This window comes from Dipodomys spectabilis, unplaced genomic scaffold, assembly GCF_019054845.1.
Source record: "Dipodomys spectabilis isolate Male_0828 unplaced genomic scaffold, ASM1905484v1 ptg000015l, whole genome shotgun sequence".
Lineage (NCBI taxonomy): Eukaryota > Metazoa > Chordata > Mammalia > Rodentia > Heteromyidae > Dipodomys > Dipodomys spectabilis.
In genome coordinates, this window is record NW_024870692.1 from 9006147 (window position 1) to 9023182 (window position 17036).

General features: G+C 34.0%; 1 protein-coding gene across 9 annotated transcripts in view; it reads left to right on the top strand.

Annotated features, from left to right (window-relative positions):
• Cspp1 (centrosome and spindle pole associated protein 1) overlaps nucleotides 1-17036 on the top strand; it is a 122551-nt gene that overhangs the window by 50122 nt on the left and 55393 nt on the right. For all 9 annotated transcript variants that reach the window (XR_006145236.1, XM_042666373.1, XM_042666400.1 and 6 more), the window contains 4 exons: nucleotides 1771-1892; nucleotides 3669-3741; nucleotides 11963-12092; nucleotides 14591-14738. Coding sequence is in view for 8 of the 9 variants with exons in the window: in XM_042666373.1 (XP_042522307.1) it covers nucleotides 1771-1892; nucleotides 3669-3741; nucleotides 11963-12092; nucleotides 14591-14738 (473 nt within the window). In the remaining variant the exon portion in view is untranslated. The remainder of the gene's footprint in view (nucleotides 1-1770; nucleotides 1893-3668; nucleotides 3742-11962; nucleotides 12093-14590; nucleotides 14739-17036) is intronic.

Sequence of the window (17036 nt, forward strand, 5' to 3'; positions counted from 1 at the left end):
ATATAGTGGTTTTGGCAAATAAGTTATTTTGAAATTCATTCATTTCATTGCTATTATAAGACAAGGGAAATTCTTATAACACTCTTATTTAAAAGGATTTATATTTTTGAATGAATTGCATTTAAAGCACATTTCAGTATTTATTTTTGATGAAATATTTTATTATATAAAAGGTATACATTCTCGATTTTGTTACTTCCACTTGGCAAACATTGATTTTTCCTTCAGCTTAAGCAGAAAAAGTTGGTAATATGACTCATTTACAAATTATTTTAGCTTCTGTTTCCTTTAATTCTTTCTTTCTGATTACTTGGGCTAAAAAACTCAAATGCATGGAAATAAAGTATTGAGATAAAACTTAGGTATTAAAGACATGATTTCTGTAGGTAAAAGTTATTTTGTTCTGGACTATACATAAAAAACTTCTATCAGCACTGATATTTTCTGGTCTACTTCCTTTTTTATTGGACCTGAAGTTTGTTTTTTGTTGTTGTGTTTGTTCATTCTGAGTGAATTAATGAAATGTGTTTAAATGTGGATTAAAAAAAAAAAAACTATTTCTAGGCTGCGCTTCTTTCAGCAGGGCTTGGTCTTTCATAAATAGTACTAACAAAATTGTAGAATTATATTTGCTGTATTGTCAGATGCTTTGTTTGTTTTCTTTAATGTCTTTCCTACTCATAACACTAGGAGGGATTGGAATTAATGGATTGTATTGTGGTTTCAGTTTCGGAGAAGTGATTGAAGTGGTTGACTTTTAGTGTCTGGAATTTGGGTGAACTACACAATTCTGTTGAACTTCAGAATAAATACTATAGTATTTTTGTTGTCTACAATTACATGTTATGAAGATGAGCTCTTATATAAATGTATAGAATTTAGGTTTTGGTTATAACTGCTTTTATAACAGTTATTCGGCTTCTTTATTGACATCTTTTAAATGAAGATAGTGAAGTCAGGCTCATTGAGTGACTTGAGAAGAACTTTAATGCCTTCTTAGCTCTTCAGAAAATTTGGAATATACAATATGAATCTCTGAAATTACGGGCAGAAATGAAAATGTTCTAGAATATACCCCTTATTATTTTTTTGTTCATCTAAAGGAATGCTCCATTACCATTTTTATTGCTGGAAAGTACTGTACTGTTAGAAATAACAGAACTGTTTTCTGATTAGTGAAAAGTTAAAGTAAGTTTTTTTAAAATAATTTATAAAGCACTAAAGATTATGCCAGGATCTTACACTGACTTGTAATTTTTATTTCACACTATGGTTGACTATATCCCTTTTCTCACACTGAGTCATTTGTGCAGTTTTGAACTCTTTGCTTTTGGTTCCTGGATTGTCTTTGGTTGCTCAAACAATTCCATTTGGGGGAAATCTTTGGAGCTTTCTACCTCTCCTTAAAAAGATTTTAATGCCCCCACACGTACTTGTTTTATTTCATTTGTTTGTTCTGGTTGTAATTGTCTATTTCTGTATTATTCAGAGGGACATAAAATATCTCTTTTTACTTGGTACCACTATTGGCTACTAGTGATTAAATATTATCTTGTTTATGTCTTACAGAACTGTTGTATCTCAAATTGTGAAATTTTATGCTATATTATTTGCTTTTTGATTCATAGTTTTTGATGAACAATGAGAATGAGATTGTGGCCTTTTCTAAGCTAGTGATTGGACTTTCAGTAATGTTTTGCAGAAGAATGATTTTGATAAAAAATTTACAACGAAATATGAGAAGAATTTTCCGTTTTTCTTTTGATATAGGATTGCACCTCTGCCTCCACCTCCCCTACTACCATCTATGGCTACTAACTATCGAACTCCTTATGATGATGCATACTATTTTTATGGTGCCAGAAATACTTTGGATCCCAGTTTTGCTTATTGTAAGTGATCTATAGGGTAAACATCTTTTTCAAGTGGTTTAATAAGGACAATTGGTTTTCTACAAGGGAAGTATGAATTTAACATTAAAATTTTAATTCACATGTGTCTGTTCACTTGATAAATTCATTTCCTGTGCAAGTACATTTCTGATACTGCTTTATAAAGAAAGGAAGTTTATTTGCACTCAAGTTTTAGAAGCCTAAAGTCCAAATAGATACACAGGCTCTTGTCTGCATCATGTCATGGCAGGAGTGTGTATATCTCTGCATTCTCTTTTTCTCCTTTTATGCTTTAAAGTATGATTCGACATCTCCTTCTGTGGATTTAAATCATTCAAACATGACAGATTGTATAAAAACAGCAGTTAAGCTGAGTCTTGCTTGTCTTCAGAGTCAGCTTTTTATGAAATCCACTTGTTATAAGATGTTTTGTTTGGTTTGTTCCCTCCCACCCTTAGGATGTTTTATTGTTCTTATTGATTAGTTTTGTAATAGTTTTTAGCTGATGTTCTGACACTAGTACAAGGAATACTTACATAAGAAAGTGTATTTCTTTACAGAGCTGTGCCATACTATCCTTTGGACCCTCTGCTGGAAGAGTAGAATCAAGTCTCAAATGATGTCTTTTTAATTCTAGTGATATCTAGTATAGATGTAAGGACAGTACTATATCATTCCTTTGAGAATGTAAAATATCTTCTACCTGCCTTAATGATACATAGTAGTGACTGTGCTTTATCAGATTTGTTTTTTAATGATGCTACTCTAGGATGTTTTCTTTCAGATGGTTATGGGAAAGTTATTAAAAAATGGTGTCAGGTACCATGACAGATACAGAATTTTGCTGTTTTCTGTGGTTATACTTTTGGCCTTGCTTTTCTTTTTTCTTTTTTGGCATGTGCTGGATGTATCTAGAATTTTGTTTAGATGACTACAGAGCCTGGAAAAATTATTGCTGCTATTGATGCATAACATGCTGTTATCATCCTTTATTTTTTCTTTCTCATTCTGAGTGTATATATACATATAATTTCTATATTATATATAGTATATATAATTTCTATATATGTTTGATTTTTGGAAACTGGTGAAAGATTTCAGTTTACTGTATTAAGTTGGCACTGTACAGAAATTAAATTAGTTTAGAAATGATAAATCTTATCTTTTCCATTTGTACAGGGGTACCCTGTACATTTGTACAGAGTATATTAAGTGTGTTAAATTTTATGCAGATGGGTTTGATTTCAGATAGTAGAAATGTCTTCTCTAAATAATGAAAAAAATAAAGCTACCAAGATCTAATCATAGGGCTCAGGCCCTTTATCTAGTCTTAATATCATATTTTCAAGGCCCTACCACTAAACTTTGTCTTGAGATTAAAATTCTTAAATCTGTTAATAAGACTTAGGGGATTAAACTCCTGTATGAGTTCTGGGTAAACCATATAGGCAAAACATAGTGTATGTTTTAAAACACAGTTACAAGCTGAAGAGGAGGATCAAAAGTTTGAGGCCAACCTGGGGCTACAAAGAATTTCCAGCTCAGTCTGGTCTATATAATGGGAATCAAATACAAAATAAAATCAAGAATTTATATGTATTTTGAGTTACGGAACAATTATTTATGTGTTTTTTTTGGTATTGTTCTTTGCTAATTCTTAATCCAAAAGGTTGTCTTGATGCTTTTCCTTAGGAAATATTTTTGTCTTGTGCTTTTTCCTTTTGGCATAAAATGTTATAAAATGGGAATTCATTCTTTTTTTTTTTTCCTTTTAAGATGATTCAAGAATGATGGGAGGACAACCTGTAGCTTATGCCCCTGTCACACATCAACTAGCACAACCTATTGTGTAAGTTACAGATTAAAAGGATTATTGTTTTTGTTTGTTTATTGTATTAAAAGAGCATAATAAAATTTTGTGATAATCTTAAGGGTACTTGTTCTAGTGTATTTAATACATTTATCATGTTAGAGAGCCATCTTCAAAAATATTTTCATTGTTTATAAACTGAAACTTGGTACCCATTAAATAAAATGTTATCACTCTCCTCTTTCACCTTCATTTCCTATCAACTGCTATTCTGTTATCTGTGTTTTTGACTCTTCCTAAAGTACTTTAGGGTGAGCAGTCAGACATGTGTTTCTGTGACTGGCTTGTTATAACTGGTTTATTTCATTAACATGAGGTCTTTAATTTTCATCTATATTATACATATGTCACAATCTTTTTTTTTTTTTTTTTTTTTTTTTTGGGTCTGGTCGTGGGGCCTGAACTCTGGGCCTGAGTGCTGTCCCTCAGCTCTTCAGCTTAAGGCTAGCGCTCTACCACTTGAGCCACAGCGCCACTTCCGGATTTTTTCTTTTTTGCTTATGTGGTGCTGAGGAATCGAACCCAGGGCCTCAGGCATGCAAAGCAAGCGCTCTACCACTGAGCCACCTCTTTTGGCACCATATGTCACAATCTTTTAAGAGTGAATAATAGTGCATTGTATGTATATGCCATAAATTTTGCTTATTCACCTACTTGGATTTCTTCAACATTTTAACTGTTGTGAATAAGGTTGCATTAACACTGCTGTGCAAATTTCCCTTTGGGAAATTTGAGGTTAATTGGTAGCAGTTTGAAAAATATTCTTCAGGAACTGTCACACGGTTTTCCACAGTGGCTGTACTATTTTGTAATACTTCTGACAGTCCACAAGGATTTGAATTTCTTCACCTACTTGACACATTGTTATTTTCTGTTACTTTTACGTTTGAACCTATGGTAAGTACACTTCTAGTTTTCTAGTTTAATTTGCATTTATCTTTTTTTTTTTTTTTTGGTCCGCTCGTGGGGCCTGAACTCTGGGCCTGGGTGCTGTCCCTCAGCTCTTCAGCTCAAGGCTAGCGCTCTACCACTTGAGCCACAGCACCACTTCCGGCTTTTTACTTTTTTGCTTATGTGGTGCTGAGGAATCGAACCCAGGGCCTCATGCATGCAAGGCAAGCGCTCTACCATTGAGCCACCTTCCCAGCCCTAATTTGCATTTATCTTAATTGCTTAGTGATACTAAACATACTTTGTGCTTATTGGCTGTTTGTGTACCTTCTTGGAAGGACTATGCTAGACCTCTGCCATTTTTTTCCCCCTTGTGGTACTGGGGATTGAACTCAGGATATCATAGGCACTTGCTAGGCAGGCACGATACCACTTGAGCCACATTTCTAGTCCTTTTTGCATTGGTTATTTTTGAAATAGTGACTTAATTTATGCCTGAATTATTCTGGATTATGATTCTCCTATTTGTGCTTCCCCAGTTCACTGGACATAACAGGCCACTGCCTCTGAGGCCTGTTATTGTGCTTCTCCCTGTAGCTGGGATAACAGCCTTTGAGTGAGACTGAGTCTCTCCAAAGTCTATGCTTCTGCCGGCCTTTAACCATGATTCCTCAAATCTCTACCTCTTGGATTATAGGATTGAGCCTCCATTCCTAGCTTTCTCCTAAATTAAAAAAAATAGTTTTAGTTCTTTGGATGCTTTGATTCTTTCTGATTTTTTTTTTTTTTTGGTAAATGATCTTAAATAGGAGTTCAACTTCATTCTTTTGTATGTGTGAATATCTAGTTTTCCCAGCACAGTTTTTTGAAGAGACTCTTCTTTCTCCATGGAATGATTATGACATCCTTGTAAAAAATCATTTGACTTTATATTTGAGGGTTTATTTCTGGGTTTTATATAACCTTGGTCTATATGTCTGTCTTCCTTATAGTACAATAATGTTTTGATTACTGTAGCTTTGAAAGTTTGAAATGAGGAAAATATGAGTCTTTGAACTTCATTCTCCTTTTACAATATTGTTTGGCCTGTTTTGAGTCCCTTGACACACTTATCTGAATTTTAGGGTGGGATTTTCTATTTCTGTTAAAAAAGATCAGTAGAATTTTGAGAAGGATGCATTGAATCTGTAGATTGTAGTTTAATAATACAGATTTTTAAAATCCATGAACTTGAGTTGTATTTCCACTTGCATATAGCTTCCTTAATTTCCTTTGTCAGTATTTTGTAGTTTTCATTGTATAGATATTTAATTTTTTTGTATGCTATTCTTTTTTGGTGGTTTGTAAGTAGAACTATTTTTGTAGTTTTCAGTTGTTCATTTAGCTGAGTTTTGTATATTGACTTGTACCTGCTACTTTTCTGAATTCATGTATTTTATCAGGGTATTTTGGGGGGGGGAATATGTGTGTAATGTTTAGGGTTTTGTATATATAGGAACAGAGATGATGGACTTCTTTCCAGTTTGGATGCCTTTTATTTTCTTTTTCTTGTTTAATTACTCTGGTTTAAAATTAGTATTAAGTAAAGTTAGCAAAGTACACATTCTTGCCTTGATCTTAAACTTAAAGAAAAGCCTTTTTTCTTTTATCACTGAATGTATATTTGCTGTGTTTTTTTGCACATATGGGGTAATCTCTACTATTAGCTTGTTGAATTTTGTTAAAAAATTTTTTCTGCAGTAATTGAAATGGTCCTGTGTTTCTCTTCAATACATTGTTTGACTTTCATGTCAAAGTCATTGCATCCCAGGAATAAATCTCCCCTGGTCATGAATATAATCATTTTAATATGCTACTGAATTTGATTGTTGGTATTTTGCTGAGTTTTCATCATTGTTCATAAAATATACTGTTCTATATTTTTCTTTTTTTGTAGTGTCATTTGACATTGGTGTCGGGCTGAGTTTAGCTGGGCTCACGCATTGTTGTTTCTTCCTCGCTAGGTTTTTGGAAACTTTGGGAAGAATTGTGTTAGTTCTTTAAATGTTTATTTGGTATAATTCACCAGTGAAGCCATTGGGTCTATCCTTTTTGTTGTTGTTGTGTGTATGTGTTTTTTTCTCTATTCTACAAAGTAATATATTAATCTGAATTATGGGCTATTTTTACGTGGAATAGGATGGTCTTGGAGCAATATGAGGGAGAGGTTGACCTACTTAGTATTTTGAGGGCTGGTCTTCAGTCAAAGGCTGGATTAGAAAAAGTCATCTGCCAGTAGAGGATGGTGAGAGAGTTCATTTATTTTCATTGTATGAAAAAGTTTATACTGATAGTGTGAATCCCCTAGGGCTTGGTCTACATTGGCACTGGAGTTGAATTTAAACTACTTGTATGGGCCAAAAGCCATCAAAATTGTCCCCTTTACTCCTAGTGCTTTTGTTAAGTTTTCTCCCCTTGGTGCTGAGGAGTGAACACAAGACAGTCTAAGCTGTCCTCAAACTTAAGATCCTCATTACTCAGCTTCTTTAGTCCTGAGATTATAGGATTGTGCACTCGTCCTGGCTAGATTTTTAATTTCAAATTCACTTTTCTTTGTGATTTAGTTTTATAGATTTTCTGTTTTTAAGATTTTTTCCATCTCATTTAATTCATGTAGTTGATTTGTTGCCATATGCTTGCTCATACCTTCAATTATTTAAAATTTTAATTATTTAATTTTCGTTGGTTGTGGGGCTTGAACTCTGGGCCTGAGCACTGTCCCCCAGCTCTTCATTTCAAGGCTAGTCTTCTACCATTTGAGCCTCAGCATCACTTCCGGTTTTCTGGTGGTTAATTGGAGATGAGTCTTATGGACTTTCCTGCCTGGGCTGGCATTGAACTACGATCCTCAGATCTCAGCCTCCTGAGTAGCTAGGACTATAGATACAGAGTCTCTGGCGCCCAGCCAATTCTTTTAATTTTTTTTTATAAGATCATTAGTAATTGCCTTTATTTAATGTTTTTGTCAGTCATGAGGCTTGAACTTTGAGCGTGGGCGCTGTTCCTTAGCTCTTAAGCTCCAGACTAGCGCTGTACCACTTGAACCACAGCACCACTTCTGGTTTTCTGGTGGTTTATTGGAGATTAGAGTTTCATGGACTTTTCTGCCCAGGCTGGCTTTGAACCAAGATCCTTACATCTCAGCCTCCTGAGTAGCTAGGATTACAGGCATGAGCCACTGGTGCCAGCTCCTTTTTAAAATTTTTGATTTGAGTAGAAGATGACTGACAATCTCTTCTTGGACAGTTTGTTTACACTAGAAATTAAACCCAGGACTTTATACATTATATGCTAGACAAGTGCTGTATCACTGAACCCCAGTCATAACCCCCTGATCAATCTGGTTAAACATCTATCAATCTTGTTGACATTTGCAAAGATCTAGCTATTGGTTTCAAAATAATTTTCTCTATTTTTCGACTTCTGCTGTCTGCTATGTTTAGTTGTTTTTCTCGTCTCTGAAAGTTGAAGGATAAATTGAACTTTCTACTTGTTAAGCAGTTACTTTAAAACATAAGTCACACCTTTAGTTTTTGCTGAAGTTATTTTTTGGGATAGGATTTCACTTTTTGCTGTAGGCCATGATTCTCCCACCTGAAACTTCATGTGGTAGCTGAGGTGATAGGCTTGAACGCTGTGCCCAGATATTGATTGAGATGGGGATTCACAAACTTTTCACTTAAGCTGGCCTTGAACTATAGTTCTCTTGTTTTCCGTCTCTTGATTAGTTAGTATAACAGATGTGTGCCATTGGTGTCCAGCTGGACTTCTTTTTGGGGTATGTATGTTTACAATTATAAATTTCTCAGTGCTGCTTTTACTGTATCATTTAAATTTTGGTATGTTGCCTTTTTTTTCATTCCTTTGGTGGTACTAGGGTTTGAATTAAAAACTTTTTCTTTGTTGTTTTTAGGTTTGAAATTTAATTTAATTTATTTTTATTAAAAAGGTGATGTACAGAGGGGTTACAGTTACATAACTCATGTATTGAGTACATTCTTTTGAACAGTATTACTCCACAGAAACTCTTGATTACTAGACTGGTACTCTACCTTTAGAGCCACACTGTTTTTGCTTGTTATTTTAGAGATGGAATCGCAAATTTTTCTGTTTATTATAGCCCCAAGTTGTGATCCTCTAGATCTTAGCCTCCTAGGATTATAGGCGTGAGCTACCAGTTCCTAGTTTATCTTTTCATTTTTAGGTAATCTAAAAGTACTACTTAATTAAATTTATTTTAAAACTTATCTGTAAGTCTTTCAACTTAACGTGTCAGTTTATGTGTAAAATGCACTAAAATTTATCTTTAAGTGGTTGTAGGAAGGGTTTTCAATCTAACATGTCAGTTTCAGTACAATGTATCTTGATTGATTCATCCCTTCCATTTTTTCTCCTTTATCTCTTCCATTCAGTACAATAAATATTGATCAGTGTTACTCTTTTAGTCATTGCCATCTATCCTGATTCTACTTATTTATAAAACTAATCATATTCTAATCCTTCATATAGTTAATTCCCAATAAATTTCAGTAGGTATCCTGTGAACCATTTAAGCTAGAAATTTATTTTAAAAATAAAATAATTTTGTATGTTGGAAATTAGAAAACAAAGAAGAAATTAGAAAATATGTAAAATAAGATGAAAATTAAGGTCACACACCAGAAAAGTGGGAAAAAGAACCATGGAGTAAACACAAAGAAACAATGTAAAGATAACAAAAGAATAGACATTAATTAAATACAATATATAAGCACAAGGATCTTAACACTAAACCCTTTTAGATTTACTAGTCATAAATTTCTTTACCTTTTGTTTATCACAAAAAGTATTTCTCTCACAGTAGTGAAGGATAGCTTTGCTGGCTATAGTAAGTAATCTAGATTGGCTGGTTTTTGTTTTTTTCTTCAAAGTGTAAACTATGTCTTTCCATGCCTTCCTTATGTTTAGAGTTTGTGTTGAGAAATTTGCTGCTAGTCTAATGGGCTTTTCATCTAACTTTTCTTTTTCATTTGTAGCTTTCAATTTTTTTTCTCTATGTACTTACTGTTCTAAGAATAATGTCTCTAGGAGTGTTTCTTCTCTGATTTTATAACATTACATGTCAATTTGGAATTACTCTGGAATGTAGGATGGTGAATGAAATAACATATATTAAGAATATGAACATTGCAGATTGTTTTGACTTTTTTTTTCTTTTTGGTTACACTGGGGCTACTCTGATTGCCAGGGGCTGGATGTGCCAAGGATTGAATGGAATGGATACAAGGGATTTTTTTTTTGATTGTGGAAATGTTCTAAATATAGATTGGTTGGTAACTGTTGAATAACTGTAAATAGAATACAAACCATTGTTTAGTTTGCTTAGTACCCTGCTGTATTCTCCCTTCTTTCTGTTCTGATTTAATTACATGTTTCGTCAGTCATGTTAAAATTTTGAATCCAACTTCATGAAGAAAGACAGAGCAGTGTTGTTTTCTTAAAACTGATCAGAAGAAAATAAGAGCTCTCAACATGAATTTTCAGACAGGAGGCAAAGAGAATCAAAAACACTTAAGTTATTTTGGCAGTACTGGAGATTGAACTCCAGGCCCACTTGCTAGGCAGGTGTTCTACCATGGGATCCGCCTTAGTCCTTTTTGCATTGGTTATTTTTGAGGCATGACTTTGCTTAATGCCTCAGCCCAGGCTGCCATTCTCATACTTGTGCTTCATCATTTCATTGGGGAGGACAGATGCTTGTCACTGAGACCAGTGGTTATACTTCTTCTGTATCTGGGTAGCAGCCACACACCCCTTTCCCAGCTATTAATTGAAATGGAGTCTTGCAAACTTTTTTTTTGCCTACACTGGCATAATATCTCAATCTCTGCCCAAATAGCTAGGATTACAGGCTTGAGCGAACACCTAAGTTTTAATTATGTGAAAAGGTAAAAAGATAGTATTAATAGTGAAAATTATTATTTTGTATCCCAAATTATTGTTTTATATTTCTATAAATGATTGGTAATACCAATGAAATCCTGTAGTTTGAACTTAGGGCTTGCATTCTCACTTAGCTTTATTGGCTCATGTCTTGTACATGAGCCTTGCATCTACCATGCTTACTGGCTTTTTATTAGTTTATTGGTGATAAGAGTCTTAGAAGATTTGTCTGCCTAGGCTGGCTTTTAACTTTGATCCTCAGATTTCAACCTCCTGAGTAGCTAGTAGTAATTCACCAGTTCCTGGCTACTCTCAGTCTTATTTAAGAAAAAAATTGAGTAATGTAGGGTTGGGGATAGGAAGAATAATGAGTGAAATAGAAACTAAGAATTTGTACAATGTGTAATTGATAGCAATTACATTTTTAAAGATTGAATATAACTCAGATAAATCTTATCAGCCTTCTTTTCCTAACATTAGAGTCATCTGGCTCTGAAAAAAAATTAAGATGTTAGAAACATTTGTTCTGGTTTGCCCAGTCAGAATCCATTGTAACCATTAACAAAATGTATTTGTTTAGCCCAATATTATAAATATGTTATATGAGTTAAGTGCACAAAAGAAGCTTACTGAAGTGATGAGGCTGATTTTATTTTATTTATTTTTATTTTTTTTGGGTCCGGTCCTGGGGCCTGAACTCTGGGCCTGGGCGCTGTCCCTCAGCTCTTCAGCTCGAGGCTAGCGCTCTACCACTTGAGCCACAGCACCACTTCCGACTTTTTTTCTTTTTGCTTATGTGGTGCTGGGGAATCGAACCCAGGGCCTCATGCATGCAAGGCAAGCCCTCTACCACTGAGCCATCTTCCCAGCCCCGATGAGGCTGATTTTAGAGATGAGAAAACTATAATTTGAGACAGTTTTACTTTTTTCTTTATTGTTTTGAAATGGCTAAAAAGCAATTTTATTCATTTATTACTTAATAGCCAATCATTACTTACAATGAATACTATTTGGGAAATTTTTGGTGTGTTATTGTTTCTATAGATTTAAAACAGGTCATATGTGTACTGCTTGAGGAATTATCACAAGGTATTTTCTTAGATAGATATAATTGCCACCTAGGTCAAGAAATAGATCCAGTATATTTTCAATATCCACAGATTACCAAGAGCAGTCAGGAAGAAGTATTTAAAAATAGATATTTGCTTAAAGATTCCTTCTGATCTGTAGAGAAATATAGGTCCTTTATTGTAAGATATTTTTATATGACATGCTGTTTATTTTCTTTGTTGAGTTTTCTTATTCTTGAATAGCAGGTAGATTCACGTAATTGTTTATTTGATATTAGGAGTACAGTTGGACAGAATGAACTGAAAACTACAAATGATAGGACAATGAATTCTGGATTGTTATTTGAAGATAAACCAAAACCTTCCAAACAGTCCCTTCAGTCGTATCAAGAAGCTTTACAGCAGCAGGTATTTACTTATTGACTTAATGATGAACATGTTATTTGTAGCACTATGGTCCTTTAGAACTAAGCGTGGCAGATCATGGAGAAAAAGACATTTAGTTATAACACTATGATGGTTTTTTTGTTTGTTTTTTGTTTTGGTTTGAGACTGGGACTCAAACTTGCTTTCAAAACTCATTGATTGGCATTCTACGATTATAGTCATGCCTCCAACCCCAGTATGATAAGTTTTGAAGTGGAAATATTGGAGTGCTGTTGGAAGTGTGGGATAGGGAGAGTAATTGCCTGGAACAATTGGGAGAGCTTCACATGGTAGTTGATATTTAAGCTGCATGTTATGTAGGTTAGACTTTCCTTGAATATTCTAGGAGTGGAATTGCTTTGGAGAAAAAATTGGTTTGAAAGATGAGTTACAAAGATTTTTTAAATTCCATCTTTATACAACTAAAGAAAGGAAATTTTAAGCCAAGAAACATGAGAAGACTAATTGATGTGAACAAAAATATCTAAAAATCACTGATAGTGATTTAGACAATGGGAAAGAGAAAGGGAGAAAAACATTGAAATCAACTGTGGATAAATTCCACCAAAGAGGCAATGAGGGTCTGAACTAGATGAAGTAGTGGGGAAATCAAAGAGACTGAAATTTCATTGACAGTACTTCAGAAATTGATTGATGTGGATTTGGAAATGAGAAAGAACAGAGAATTTCAAATTTGAAAGTTCTAATCTAGAATAAGAGAACAGAGAATTTCAAATTTGAAGTTCTAATCTAGAATAATAATGAGGCAGGAAATTAGTGGGGAATACATGTAGTAGAGCATATTTATGGATGACAGTAAATTGTTTAGTAATTTTCAGTGGGGTAGAAAGTTTATTTAAGAATAACTAGAGTATGACTTTTTTGTTTGTTTTTTTATGTTTTGATTTTTTTTTTTTTTTTTTTTGGGTTGGTCCTGGGCCTGAACTCTTGGCCTGGGCACTGTCCTTCAGCTCTTTAGCTGTTTTTTGATTTTTTTTTTTTTTTGTTGTTGTTGGACCTGGGCTGACCTCTTGGCCTGGGCACTGTCCTTCGGCTCTTCAGCTCAAGGGTAGTGCTCTACCACTTGAGCCTCAGTGCTACTTCCAGCCTTTTCTGCTTATATGGTGCTGAGGAATCAAACCCAGTGCCTCATGCATGCAAGGCAAGCACTCTACCACTGAGCCACTTTCCCAGCCCTAGAGTATGAGTTTTTGTTTTTTTGGGGGGGGGGGGGTTCGGTTGTGGGCCTAAACTCTGGGCTTGGGCGCTGTTCCTCAGCTCTTCAGCTACTTGAGCCACAGTGCCACTTCTGGCTTTTTTTTTTCTTATGTGGTGCTGAGGAATCGAACCCAGGGCTTCATGTATGCAAGGCAAGTGCTTTATCACTGAGCCACCTTCCCAGCCCTAGAGTATGAGTTTTTATTGGGTTAACAACCTTATCTCTGACAAGACCCTTGGGACTCAGATTTATATTCTGAAGTACTTTCTGTAAAGTTCCTTTTAGATACTATCGTATTAAAGTACTTTCAATTCAGCTTTTTCATGAGAGAGATTCTAGAAAGTTATTTTTTATTTATTTTATTTTTGTTGGTTGAGGGGCCTGAACTCTGGGCCTGGCCACTGTCCCTCAGCTCTTCAGCTCAAGGCTAGCGCTCTACCACTTGAGAAAGTTATTTTTTAAAGGAATATAAAACTCTTTATTTGATCGCTGTTCACCATTATTTACAATAAAGTAAACAATATACAGTTGGGTCACATTCTGATTACTACTAAGTTGTTTTTCTGGCTTTTGTGGAACCAGTAACTCAATACTGAAAAGACTGGGTCTTACATGTAAGGAATGAGTTGGGGGTAAAGAAAAAGCATGAAGGTTAACAATTACAAAAATCTTATGTATGTATAATTACTTCGTGCTGGTGTGAAAAGAGTGCCTAGTTTTGAGTTTAAAAATGACTTATGAAATGTTGCTTCTTATTTAACATTCTTATTTTCGTATCCATATATCTGTAGAGAACAATCTTGTACTTATACTTGGTGATGACAAGCATGTATTTATTTTGTATGCTTTCATAAATTGTACTCAAAGTTGCCTAGCATCTTTTCAAAAGCTCTGAACTTTCAATGTCTGAATTCTGGGAATAGACTGCGTAAGGAGTGTAGGTTTGGGGAGATAGGGATTAGACTTCTTGTCTGGAAGTAGTGAGACCTTAATGGTAGGTACTATGGAACTGAAGAGTCAGGGAGAGAATAATCAGAGTAGAAGTTTGGGTAGGAGTAGAGTTGGTTGAATTTTATCTGGTTTTAGTGCTTTGAAAAACCTCTGGTGGCATGATCTGGTGGAACAGCACCTATACCAGACATTTAGGTGTTTTGAGAATTAATCATGAATTTAAATTTCATAGTAAATGTACTGTAACAAAACATTGGCAGATTAATTTTTTAATCAGCCAAATAAATATAATCTATTTTATGTTATCAAGATTCTAGAGAGAGAAGAAAGAAGGAAAAAAGAACGTGAAGAAAAAGAAGAATATGAAGCTAAGTTGGAAGCTGAAATGAGAATTTACAACCCTTGGGGAAAAGGTGGAGGTGGTGCGCCTCTCAGGGATGCAAAAGGAAATCTGATAAGTATGCTATTTCTGTGGACTTGTTTTTAAGATAAATAATTTTACATCTTAAAAAAAGAATAGAAAGGAGAGAGACTCACAGCTTATAAGGAAGTTTTTTTCTTAATGCAAAAGAAACATTCTGATTATAAATATTAATTTGTTTTTATTATAGATTTTTCATTTGATGATATAACCCAACTGCAGTGAGGAGTTCATGTTAGTCGTTATTTACCCAAACTAGTATTTAGACTATTTTAATTTTTTAGTAAAAGTAATAAACATAAATTATTCATTTTTATACTAATAAGATATCTTAAAAATAGCTGAGATAGATATAAGAAATGATACTGTGTTTAATTTATGTATGGAACATACCTGCTCAACGCAGGATGTTCCTTAGTGATCTCATTTCAGAAAAAAAAGATTTACTCTCAGAAACTTCCTGGCAGGCGGCAGAATTATCTTATTTTTCAGTTATATTCTCTCAAATTTTGATCTAGTAATCACACAACAAAGATATTGAAAAGGGGACTTTATATAATGTGTATAGTTTCTGATTAGCTTGTAGCAGAATAAAAGTGAAGAGAATGGGGTTTTGGAAAATTGTTTTATTAGAAATGAGAAATAAAGAATAATACAAAAGTCCTTATTAAAATGTTTAAAATGTAGGTTTTATGTCTTACGGTATTGTATGTTACTGTAGGGACGTATAATGGAATCAGAAGATTGATAGGTATTGAGTTATTAGAGTATTAAGCCTTTTATTTACTCTTTGTTAAATATATGTATATTTAAAGATCTATTTCAGACACAATAACTTTTTTCTTATCAAAATATTGGTTCCTTTTCTTTTCATGAGTGAGTACTTATGGTTTTGAAAGATTGGAACTCATCCCTTCTATTTTGCAGATGAGATTATTTTAGTAGATGTGGAGTTGGTTATTTCTTACTTTAATAGTTAGATGCTTATATGACTGTATTAGAAAAATACAGTTTTCCATTTAAGGATAGTACTATATTTCCTTTTAAAGCAAAGATATTACTTAATGCAAAGGTATTAATCACAGCAATTAAAAGTTCTGTAACATCTCATTCTCAAGACTGAGACACAATATAAGTTTACTTCTTATTATGTCATAGTATGATGCTGCTTGGGAGCTTCTCTAGACCTTATCTATTGTATTCTACTCTATTTGATAGTCTTTCTGTTGTTGTTGTTATTGGTTGTGGGGCCCCAGCCTCACTTCTGGCTTTGTTGTAGTTAGTTGGAGATCTCAGCCACCTGATAGCTAAGATTACAGTCATGAGCCGCTGGTGTCTGGCTCTGAGATCTTTTTTCTTTTTTTTTTTTTATTGTGAAAATACTGTACAGAGGGGTTACAGTTACATGGGTCTGAGATCTCTTTTGAAGGAAATTATAAAATTATAAAAATCTGTTTTTTAGTATGGCTGTAAAACAGTGTGAACCCTTTTAGAGTAAGTGTCTCATCTTAATTATTTGGACCATATTTGTTTATTCGGACCAAATATGTTGTTTATTCATTAGAGGATAGGTAAATGTTATTATTAAATTCCTGTAAAAGCTAATACATTGTAATGTCTTTTAGTAGGTGAATGGATAAACTTGGTATATCCATACAGTTGGATGGTAATTAGCAATGAAAAAGAATGAATTGTTGATGAACACAACTTGGATAATTTTCACATGAATTATACTGAGTAAAGCAATCCCTTCTGGAGAATGTTATGTACACATTTATCTTTCTATTATATGACATTCTCAAAATGACAATACTATAAGGAAAGAGAAATTTCCAGAGGTTATACAAGGGGAAAGGGAGTAAGTACAAAGAGATAGCATGATGGAATGTTTTTTGGTAATGAAACTTTTCTGTATCTTAAATTATAGTAATGTTTTAATGGTTTCATGTGTTAAAAATTGCATGTGTTAAACTTTTTTTAAAATACTGAACACCAAATGGAAATGATTAATTAAAATTAAAATCACAAAATAGAAATGTAACCAACTTGAAAGATGACCAAAAATATTTCATAATTCTGATTAGTAACATTATTAAACATCTTTTTTATATATGCCTAAATATCTTTAATGTATTATAGTACTCCAGTTAAACTTGTTTTTTTTTTTTTTTGGGGGGGGGGGGAGGTCCAGTCGTGGGGCCTGAACTCTAGGCCTGGGCACTGTCCCTCAGCTCTTCAGCTCAAGGCTAGTGCTCTACCACTTTGAGCCACAGCGCCACTTCTGGCTTTTTTCTTTTTGCTTATGTGGTGCTGAGGAATCGAACCCAGGGCCTCA